This window comes from Balearica regulorum, chromosome 3, assembly GCF_011004875.1.
Source record: "Balearica regulorum gibbericeps isolate bBalReg1 chromosome 3, bBalReg1.pri, whole genome shotgun sequence".
Taxonomy (NCBI): Eukaryota; Metazoa; Chordata; class Aves; order Gruiformes; family Gruidae; genus Balearica; species Balearica regulorum.
Genome location: NC_046186.1, coordinates 25,102,148 through 25,114,268, shown reverse-complemented (window position 1 = coordinate 25,114,268; position 12,121 = coordinate 25,102,148). Strand labels below are relative to the sequence as shown.

Below are 12,121 nucleotides of genomic sequence, written 5' to 3'. Positions count from 1 at the left end.
ACAGACCCTTAACCGTGTTGCTGCACGCACCCCCAGAGGACTTGCCAGACTGTTTGGTACCAGGAAGTCCCAAAATGTGCCCTCACAAGTAGAGGGTGGAGAAGTTCTGAGCAGAGCCAGCTGCATCTATTACTATGCTATAAAAAAGGAGGAAAAAAAAAAAAAAAAGAAAATCTATATATTTATAGATCTGATCACTAGAAACGGCTGAACATTAAGATCTATAAAATGACAATGGAGAATGAAATGTGTGGTGGTTTTTGGGTTTGGTTTCTTTTCCCCTCAAACAGAGGCTAAACTCAGTACTGTGGTATCACTCTATTTTCTATTACAGGTACTGTTTCTTCTGTATAGACAAGCCAAATATATTCCATCTGTGGCTAAAACGTATTTTAGTGTGTGCATTTTGTGCAGATTAATGCTGCTAAAAGTTAAGTAAGTAGCAATATTTTAAGCTTAAAGTATTACCATATGCTCAGTATGAAGTAGTGCAAGTTTATCAAATGACAGTTTCATTAGCAGCGGGACTTGAAATGATTTTGCTTTCTTAGCACACACACTTGTCTGTCTAAACAGTTCCCTTTCTGGCTGCAGTAAAGGCCTACGCATTAATTGCCAAGATACATTTCCAAAGTAAAGCAACACGTGAAGGTGTGTGATTTTTCTGCGTGATGAAATGAATGCGCAAAACATGTTATGATTCATGAGCTATAACTATCTAGTGAAAAATGTTAGTAAGGGGGGTGGGGGGAATGACTTGGTAGGTTAGGAGTGTTTTAATTCTGGAAATGTCTGAAGAATAACACTGTATTTTCATCTGCTGTCTAATTTTTGTTTGCACTCTATTTCATGGCATTTGATCTCACTGAATTTACTAGAATACTATGAAAAGATGCTTTCAGAAGCATTTCAGGCAACAAGGCTACTGCAGAGGCACCCAGGTAGTCTGTTGAACAACTGAAATACAAAATTCTTCTATTTGAGACTTTTCCATAATCTTTTTTAGGATTACTGTAATATAAATACCTTGAAGAAATAGATTTCAAGTTGATGTATTAATTCCTTGAAATTTACCACATACTTGCCTTTTCCTGTATCTGTAAAACCTTTAAGTGCACTGATTTAAGGTATAAAAGAACATATTTGTCTTCCTTTAATGTGAATTGCAATGTCAGTTAGCCTAAAGAATGATCTTCTAGTATTTCAAGGGGGATACTATAGAAACAATTTAATTTATTGAGCAGATAAATAATCCATATTGAAGGAGTGATATTATTGTAACAGAATCAAAGCAGGTAGGTCTAGGAATCATAACAAGAGCTCAGGATGTCCAGTCATCGCTCAAATAAATTCATTTATATGAACTGAATTCATGCCAAATGGATCAAACACTGATCAGGAATGAGGTAGCTAAAGCTGTATAGTTCCACATTGATATAACTTTTTTGCCTTTTTATCAAAGACTGTTTTAAGGCATTCTATGTAGTGTAAAGTGTTGAGGCTAGCTGCTTCTCTTTCTGTGTGTCTCAATTTGATTTTCCTTCCTTCCCCTACAATGCATGCTAGCTTCCTGTATTTCAACAAAAAATGCTAGATCCAGGAAATATTGTAGTGTTGTTAAAAACAAAACAACCCCCAACAACAACAAAAAAACAAACACAAAACCAACTCCTTAAAACCAGAACTCTTTGAATCCCTTCTCAAAAAGGAAGAGACACGTCAGTAAGATCAGAAAATACATATCCTGAATTAATAATGAACTGTCATGCAGTACACTCCAGATATAGGGCAGTAGTGATAATAACTCTAATTTATAAATAGAGCAAGAGGTACATTTCCCTAAAAACTGCAACATCTACTGAAGGTGAGAGAACATGCAAAAGTCTGAACATAAGATGTGGCAAGCCTCGTGGTAGTTCTGCAGTTTGAGGATTGAGGAAAAAATCAACCTGGTTATTTCTGGAATTGGAGTAAATGAGGTGGAAAGGAATAGGAGTAATAGGTTGACAAGTACATAGAAGGTGAAAAGATTAGAGCAAACAGCTAATTAGCACATGGGAGACAATGTTGTTTAAAAAGAAAGAAAGAAATTGCAGAAAGCTTTTCACTGACTTACCTGGCCTTGACTATAAATTTTCATCTGTATTTAAAGCTCTCCTTGCTTTGATCTCTGACTCATTTGAGTCTGTCTGTTTTCCAAAGCTCAAAATTGGAGAGAGATGGAGAACCACCTGCCTGGTGTAATTCAAGCATGGAATTCCTCTTATGTTTTTATATACAAGAGTGGTCTTAAGCCTAATTTTGCAAAAAACTTCTAGTTCAGTGATACTGCTGTACTAGTATATTGTTTACAGTTATTTATCTTCTGCATTTCCAGATGCCAATTAATGAACTATAACATCATTGTACAATACATTTAAAAGGCAAGATTTTTTTAAAGGCATGGATTGTCTTAACCATCCAGATTAAAAATATATCAAAGCATTTTTGGTATGTAGTAGCGTGTTGGTTTTTTGTGGGGTTTTTTTGGTTTTTTTGTGTTTTTTTTTTAAATGAGCTGTTCCAATATCTGAATTCAAGAAGGTCTTTGTGGGTGAAACTTGAACAAAATGTGGCTTTTTGGCATGTTTTCTTGTCCTCAGTGGATCGCATAACCCTGTTGCAAAATGCAGAAATTAGCTAGTGAGGCAAGCTGATGGTATAGTTTTGGGTTTGTGAGACAGTAATGGTGTCTTGCTCAAATCATTAAGAAACCAGCATCTTACTAGTATCAGCCAGGTCGAACAAATTGTCTTTAGTGATGTTTCAGTAAAGTATGTAAACATTATTTCTATCTGTTTTCTCAAAATGAATCAAAACATTTATTTTGGGAAATAATTTTAACATCAGTATCCAATGTAATTAAGACTTTTCAAAAACTCTGGCTTTTATGTAAAGGTAAGACTGCTAAGATGGGAAATGTAAGGTAATCTTTCTGAAGCTGTAAAATGGAAGGGGTTTTTTGTTTTGTTTTCTGGTTAGTTACTGTATATGACATTGAACATATGAGAACTATGCTTTTTCTGAAGCAGCAGCTGGAGGACAGACAGGATAGTCCACGCTATCTCAAACAGCACTAGCTATCTCTGTGCGAGTCAAGGCCTGGGTGTCTACTTCTAGGTGTCCTAATTTTACCTGTCTTCATCCTGAAATGAATCCTATCAAAAATTTCTTTGTCTTCAATAGATACAAACAGGTCTTTCTTTCGGTATTCTGTGTTGGAGAGCGCACAGATGCATTAAAACAGGAGGGTTAAAAAGCTCAAGAACGTGTTTGAAATTTTGCAGTGAATGTTTAGAGACTGCATCAGGGTAAAAAGCATAACGCGTTGGCAGTTCAAATGTAGAAATATGATGCTCATCACACCTACTGATGTGCTTTACTTTCTTTATTTTAGAGGTTATAATGATTTGTGCCTTTCTATTGCACAGGTTATCTGGATTTCAGCTTCCATCATCTATTGTGAGCACAGGATCTATCCTCACCCTCTGTTTCACCACAGATTTTGCTGTCAGTGCTCAAGGCTTCAAAGCTATCTATGAAGGTAAGAACTCTTTCTACCAGGTCTTTATTCCACTTCATGTATTTTTTTTCCTGTTGAAACATTATGCAATATTCACTGATAAGTCAAACCCAAACAATTAAAAACATAAACTGTGTTGTGTGCGGTTCTTTGGGTTTTTTTTAATGGTGTACTCAAATGTTACTGCATCATGGCCATAGTCTTGATTTTTAAATTTAATTTTAAACTAATACTTTAATTTCTGCTGAAATTTTTAAGGCTTCCAAAGCTGGATCCAGAAATGCTTATATTTTAATGGTTTTGTTGTTATTTCTTAAATGATTTCTTCTGACAACTTCTTTAGGCAATGCCTCACTTAAGGGGTATAATGATAAAAATGAGAGGACATGTGGATACTAACTGGTCTTGAAAATCAATCACTAATCTTCTCATTGTGGAAAATTAAAACAACGAAAACAACAAAAATATATGTATCTATAAATGTAAAAACAAAACCAGAAAAACAATGTAGTAGAAACCTTCTTCTGTGGAAGATATTAGACTGCAATGATGACTGCACAGTTCTGGGAAAAAATAAGGCCAAGCATTCCATGTTTTCATAAAAGTGAAACACTTCACATTCTCCTAAAACTGGACTGATACTATTTCCTTAATGCTTTGAGTTGTACAAAAAGCTTTGTAAGATCTGCAGTCTTTGGGAAAATTAACAGAGTGGTATTAAGTCAGTTGCTTAGCATTGTTGGATAATGAGAGTGTTTTGAGTATAATTTCTGTAGGATTGATTTCAAATTGAATGTGTAGGTTTTTTTGGTTTTGGTTGTTTTTTAATACTTTAATTCATGGAAAATGCAGGGCTCTGAGTACTGGAAGTTGCAGAAAGCTCGGTTTCAGATTATTTCTCAAATGCAAAGCCATTTTTTTCAATGGTTTCATAGGTATAATCCTTTGAAAGTGTTTATTCTGGAAAAGCTGTGTACAGAGTTAAAAATATTTTGCTTTTAATTCTATCACTTATCAATGAGGTTGATGTAGGAACTTTTAATCTAGAAACTAGTATGGTTTGATTGTAGCTATTCCCTAGGACTAATATTTGCAAGTGTGTGAATCCATTACTTGTGATCTCTAAATTGGTGACCGGTGTTCATCAAGCATTTGAAGACAACAGTTTTAGGAGAAACATAATGAAAGTTTAAGTCCCTTGAAACTTCTTGACAATACCTAACTCTGCCCTGTATCGATGCATATCTTTGTTTCATATTTGATTCATGTTTTGAAATTACAATGTTTCTTCAGTATCTTTTGAAATCAGTATCCTCACTGAGTGGATTACCTAGGTGTGAAAAGACGGAGGTGTCATGAGTAACTCAAACTTTTTTGTTTTGGCCTTTTTCTGATCGGGATGGGTAGCTCAGCAGAATGTCTTTCCTTGGTAGCTATTCCTTCCTTCCTTTGTCCACCAAAGCCTTATCACCTGGTAAGTTCACTGATCAGTCTGTCTGGGTTTTTGGGGTTTTTTCTTAACTGAGATGAGGGCTGTGAGGAAAGGCTAGGAAAGTTTCATTTTAATAGTTTTCATAAGTTTTATTAGATAAGTTGAAAAGGAATATCAGATACCACAAATACACCAGGAACTGTTGTTACCTCAGTAGGAAGTGGCTTTCTGCATGCCTTACCTTTCTGTTCTTGCAGATGCATACAATAGCATATTGCATTCTTTTATGCAATCTGAGTGGTTTGTTTTTCATATGGAAAAAGACAGTGAAGAATGCTAAAGGACGTCTCTTGACTGTCAACTTAGGAACACATGCACAGAGCCACAGGCTGTAATATAATGACACTTCCTGCTGGCCTACTTTCTTGTAAAAACCCCAGCAGGAAGAGTTGTAATTAACATTGACAGATAGCACCACTCTGGTTAAACAACACTGCCCCCTTTCAGATTTAGTGCTTTAAACCTGAAATTGTCTATGAGCTTTAAATTGGCTTCAAAATATGACATCCAACTCTGGAAGAAATGGTGAATGTCACTCAAGTGTAGTGTCTCAGTGTACAGACAGGCAGTGCGGACTGATGGTTTGGGAAGGATTTGTAGTAGTGAAGGGTTAGGTGTTTCTGGTGAAGGCTCGGGGTGATTTCAGCTGCAATACCCAACTGAGTTACTGAAACCCCATAGTTTAAGAACTCCTGTAGTGGTTCCCTAAACTACTTGTTTTAAATCGTGACCACTTCTGGCTCCTATGCCGTATGTAATTTTGTGAGTAGACAGGTGATCAGTTCCTCTGGGACAGCAGAATACAGACCACATGTTACCAATCACTGGAAGTTTTTATAATCACTCTGCTGGTTACCTATCCCTAAGCTGGTTTGCTTTTACTGAAAATATCTAGTTATCCTTGGTTTTAGCTAGTTCTTTCATTCTTCTCTGGACTAAGTGAATTACTGTTCAGTTGGAATTATAGGGAGGATTGAAGTGCTACTGACTGTTGCCATTTAAGAGTTTGGGACACTATGGGGTCGTAATGCACAATTTTTTGAGAAATGCTGTTTTAACTGTGTGTCCTGGCCAGCTGACAGTGTGTGTGTATATATATATATATATAAAAATTCTGAGGGTTTTTAATGGTACCTGAGGGAGTGACTGTAACAGAAATTTTTGTATATAAGTAAAGTCCAAAACATTCAAAAATTTAGGAATTCTAAAAACTGGGAGCAGGAAAAATAAAATTTTGTTTCATTTTGCAAAGGCATGCAAAGAAATCGTTCTAGAACTGTACCACTTGTCTCACAGTAGCAGATGAAGGTAGGTCTGAAAAATTCAAATACTAGGACTAATGAAGGAAATAACTTATAAACTTTCCACATTCTAAGAAGCTGGAAAACTAGTGTGGTGTTTTGTTGTTGTGTTTTGGTTTTTTTAAAAAAACTTTTGTGACAGGCCACCCTTTCTTCTGAATAGGAAAACATTGTCTAATTAAGATTGTTACCTTCATACAATTAAAAATAAATTGATTAATGAGTGTCTTCAAAGTTAGCTCTGCTATTGAAAGTGTTTTAAATGTGATCATGTGGGGGAAAAAGCTAGTGTTTTGACAACAATGACTCATCTCTCAAAAGACTTAATACTGGGCTAGATTCTCTGCTGTGCTGAGCTTCTGCTGTGCAGAGCAGAGAGGATGCTGTTGGGAGGTCTCACCATTACTGTTTTCAGGGTGCTCTTTTTAACTTAACTCCCTGGTGAATGAGGGTAGGGTGCTGAACCAGGAAAGAAAAGCATATGAACCGCTCCAAGACCTACTGAATAGCCTCTGAAGCTACACACACACACTGGTATCCCTAGCAGAGAGAGAACACTACATCCCATTCTCTGGGCTAAGATTCTGATCTATGTGTTTTATTGAACATATTCTCGATTCATGACCTTACTTCCTGTGCAGCAATGACATGATCAGGTCTTTTGTGTTTTTACAATATATAAATAGGCTAACAATGAAGCTAGTGAAACCACATTCCAGCGCTCTAAGCCCTTGAAGATTTTTTTTGTACCTGACTTAGCCTGCTGTCATCCATATAGCACATGAATATTAATACATAACTAAATCTGTTTCTTGTGGTAGTAGATCAGTGAGAGCCATCTAGATTTAACAAGACACTGATGTAGTTGGGCAGTTGCCGAGTTCTTAGGCTGAAATGTAGGTTTCTTTACTATATAATTACTTCACCAGATTTATATGTCCATTTCTGAGAATGTCTAGTATTTTTAACTGATAATACTTCCATCTTCTTCAGTGATCACATCAGCACTCTAAACTTTTGGTACAGATGGAAGCTTGAATTATTCTTATTTTCTGGAAATAAAATGATCTACGGAATTTTCAAAAACATGATTATATGAGTGAAAAGAATTATAAATTTCAGAAGTAGTAAAGTTTATAGAATTTTTCAACTCTTAAAATCTACTAAATGATTTATTAACTATTATCATCACTGAGTAAAAATTAAATCTGAGTTTTAAGCAATGGAATGGGGAGTTGAGGGATAGATTCTGTTTCTGTAGTGTGTGTGTGTTTTTTTTTTTTTAATTGACAGTGGTTGACATCATATAAAATGTGTTTAGGCTTTGCAGAGGGGGTATGTGGGGAGAATAACAAAGTACTTGTGACTTGTGCAGTTTTGTTTAATTCCCTATTAAAATCAGCTAATTCTTATTTTCTAGAATGAGATTAACAAAATGTTTTTTAAAAGGTGCTGTGCTGAATTTTTACTTGTGTTTTGTAGCTCTCATTGTTATATCATAGTAATTTTCTTTGAAATGTCAGAAGTATTCCTCCCATCCAGAACAGTTGTATGTGGTTGGAAATACAGAAAAATACTTATTAAATGAAAGCAATATCTGAAGTGTTATACACACACATACTTAATTTGAGTAATGCATGGTAAAACTGTTATATGGTCTTTCTTTTGCTAAACTAGTAAGCCCTGCCATTCAGGAAATCCAGTTGTCAAGTGCAGAAAGTTCAGTAAAAGTATAAAAGCTTAATTAAAAGTACATTGTTAATCATTAATATAAAATGAAATGTCATGGGTTTTAGCTTATATTTTGCTACAGTTGGGTCTGCTGTTAAACATTAAACTGCTCTTAGAGGTTAACAATCCTTGGTTGATTTTAAGTTACCTCGATTTTTTTTGGTGGTTGTTTTTGTTGTTTCTAACCACATTTTGTAATGTAGAATTGGTGGGCAGTAGTTAAACAACAAGCCAGATGTACTGGACTTGATGTGTGCTAGTACCTTTCCTTGACCTGTGTTCTACAGCAGCAGGTTTTCCTTGCCAAAGGAAGAGATCTTGCATGTCCCTCTATCCTACTTACCCTCAGGGCATATTTCCTTTTTTCTTTTGTTCTTTGAATTCTCAAAGCTTTCTGCTCACACCCAGCATTAACATTTATACTGGCAGTCACCTTATCCTGCCTTATGCATCTTCCCTGAAGCTTCTTTTAAAATCCCTCTCAGCGTCAACAGCAGAAAGTAGTGATACACTTCCACAGTGTAAAGTCTTTCAAGAATTTTTTTTCTCTTGCTGCTTCTGTTCTCCCTGAGTATCGGTTACTTGGTGTGTTTTCTATTTTATGGTTCAGTATTTTGAACTATTTAAAACAAACAAACAAAAAATTGAAACATTTCCAAACCAACTTGGAGACTTTAATCTTTTGTATTGATTCCATGAGTTTACCAAGATAATTTTCCTGAGACTGTGATTTTCCAGTCAAGATAACAGACCTCTGGGCTCAAGCTAAGGTTTCTTGGTCTTTGTTTGTTTATTTCCCTCAAGTGCCAAAATACCTTTCCTGCACTCTTAAAAGAGTAAAAAATCTGCTTCTCACTGGGTCAGTGCTTGACAAGCAGTGTGTCCTGCTTGTTGTCCATGAGTCTAACTGTATTAATTAATGGCTGTGTAGGTCTCACAGCAAACTGTGGTACAGTGATAAGAGTAGTTACTCCCTAGGAATGGGCATGTTCAAAACAAGCTGAATAATCTGAGGCAAATATTTCTAGTTAAGAGTAGGAAGCTAAATTGACACAAAATTACCAACTTTTATGCAACTCATGTATAACAAACCCTTACTATTCAGTGTGAGGTAAGCAGTCTACTGAATCTTCAACCATCGCCAGTTAATCTCTATAGTTTAGTCATAGGTGCTGTTTTATTCATTAGATAATACTTAATTTTGATTAATCTAATGATTTGAGACTTTGAATATGACTCCTGAATCTCAGTGGATTAGCATTTCTTTGGTAAGAAAAGAAAACTAACATTAATATTATAGTAAATGCTGATATTCTTGTAAATGTATTCTCGGCAGCTATACATCTTAAATAGCAATCTTACCATTGACTGTTAGTGTAATTGGCCATAACATCTGTTAATAGACTGATATATTTCTTTTTCTATTTTTAGTTAAATACTTCTTGCCTACTGTTTTGGTAGTCTGTTCTTTTCAAAGCGAGGTGTTTGTTAGAGCTTTAAGCAGTGTGTGTGTGTACACATGACCAAGTAAACCAAATACTTGGTTTACTTGAATAGTGAAAGCACAGACTGAAATGGGATCTCTTTAGGCAAAATTTGTAGTTGTACTTCTTTGGAGAGGAAGTAATTTTTTTTTTTTTTGAGGATGAATTTGGGTATAGATTTCCTTTTGTCAACTGAAGTCCTTAAAAAGAAAAAAAAAAAAACTTTAGTAATTTTTTTTTAAAAATACCATCTTTTGGAATGATACAATCTGAATGACTGTTAATGATATACTGGAAAGAAATCATAATGCAGTTAAAAATAAAGCTGATATTTTGTGTGTCAAAACATGTCATAATGTGTAGCAGCAAAATCTGAGGGTAGAAGAGGTCTGGAAGTGCTGTGGGACTGTTCTGTGGGACCTCTAATAGCTAAACTAGAATATCAATGATTTAGGTGTCACAAGAGTTCACTTTAACAATAACAGCTGAAAAAAAATATTTTTAAGCCTATATGTATTCAGAAAACTTAGGAAAAAGAAAATGGAAGTTTTGTGAGGAGAGATGGGTAAAATAATCTGCTTGTGCTCTGAAGCATATGAATAGATCTAAAACTTGCTCAAAATGCTGAATTTATGGGGAACTGAATTTAGTCAGTAGAGGCAGGTAGTGACTGCATTCTTGCATGCCTTCTCTTTCCAGTCTTTCACGTATAAACAGACTGTGCATAGAAGAAATGATAACTGTATTAAAACCAATTATACTCCACAGCTTTCTTAGTTATGAGACCTTATGGTGGATAACTTCACTGGTTAAAAAAGAAGTAAAATTCCTTGTGCCAGTAAAACACTTAAATGTGTTTCAGCAACATTGGAAGGACCATGAGTCAGAAATCTGGCATGTTATTTCCTAAACTGCCCAGGGGCAGAAACTTCCCAACTGGAAGTTCTAGAAAATTCTTTCCTAGAAAAAGAAGGCACTGTAATGAAAGTTGTTGTGATGGAATAAACCCTACTTGAATTGGCAGAAAATAAAATTAAATGTTGTAGGACTTGTTATCAACCAATTAATTTTGTATCGAAAGGAAGAATAATTTTGTGAAAGCCTTGCTTGTAATATTAATCCAATTATAAGCTATGTCAGCTGTTTTCTGCTTTCCAACTCTCACCCTGGGTAGCTCCATCCCCAATGCAAACAGGCCTTTGTGTGGCTAGTAGTCCTTAGAAAGCGGATTACATGTCTTAAGATACATTCTTGGAACTGTCTTTTTGACTGACTCTGGAAGTAACAGATTATTTTGTGCCTTCTAGTGACTTACTGATCCATATAAGAACTTCTGTGTTCATTGTCCTTGGTGCATGAACAAGTAACAAACCCAGCATTGGTGGTTCATACCTACTTTGTAATCATTTAGTGGGCTTGTAACCTCCCTCCACAAAACTCTTACTTGTGCTCCTATTTGAGATCACAAACCCAATAGGAAAATGATTTGGTAAAAGTGGGCTCCCTGGTGGAAAACATTAAGGAGTTGCTCTGTCTGCTACTATGAAGTACCAGATCTATGCCAAAACAAGCACATTCTAGTATGGAAAACAGAAGTGGAAAGTCAGTGGTTTCATTTATCTGCTATTGAGTATTGAGATTCTGGAGAATATAATCTACATCCTAACAGCTCATCATCCCAGCTGTGCTGATACTAATACCCTGTTTCATGTACTTTCTGCCATCATTAGTATGTGTTTGTATGACTAATATTAACTTGTGAACAATAGTTCAAAGATTTTTTTTTTTAAATGTCAAAATTCCTTTAGTGCACTCATTGCCTGATCTGAATCAGTATTAAGATGTTGTCATGGTTTAACCCCAGTAGGCAGCGAAGCACCACACAGCTGCTTGCTCGCTTCCCCCCACAGTGTGATGGGGAGAGAATTGGAAGAGTAAAAGTGAGAAAACTCGTGGATTGAGATAAAGACAGTTTAATAGGTGAAGCAAAAACTGCACATGCAAGCAAAGCAAAACAAGGAATTCATTCACTGCTTCCCATGGGCAGGCAGGTGTTCAGCCATCTCCAGGAAAGCAGGGCTCCATCATGTGTAACGGTTACTTGGGAAGACAAATGCCATCACTCCAAATGTCCCTGAGCAATGGCAGCCCTGGCCAAATTCCACTCCTCCTAGTTTTATTGCTGAGCATGACACCATATGGTATGGAATATCCCTTTGGTCAGTTGGTATTACCTGTCCTGGCCATGTCCCCTCCCAAGTCCTTGTGCACTCCCAACTAACTCACTGGCAGTACAGAAAAGGCCTTGATGCTGTGAGCACTGCTCAGCAATAACAAAAACATCCCTGTGTTATCAACGTTGTTTTCATCACAAATCCAAAAATGTAGCCCCTTACAAGCTACTATGAAGAAAATAACACAGCTGAAAACAGTACAGATGTGTATCATGATCTAAAAATCTTGCAAATCAATATGTTGTAGACAGCTGGAAAAAAAAGGCACTGAATAGAAAAAGGCTGGCTTTGCTTCTCTTCAAAATGCTTTAGTTCTA

At 36.0% G+C, this 12,121-nt stretch overlaps 1 protein-coding gene across 1 annotated transcript in view; it reads left to right on the top strand.

Annotated features, from left to right (window-relative positions):
- CSMD1 (CUB and Sushi multiple domains 1) overlaps positions 1 to 12,121 on the top strand; it is a 1,232,729-nt gene that overhangs the window by 349,273 nt on the left and 871,335 nt on the right. Inside the window, exon 3 of the mRNA XM_075747278.1 lies at positions 3,471 to 3,583. Coding sequence (XP_075603393.1) covers positions 3,471 to 3,583 — 113 coding nt within the window. The remainder of the gene's footprint in view (positions 1 to 3,470; positions 3,584 to 12,121) is intronic.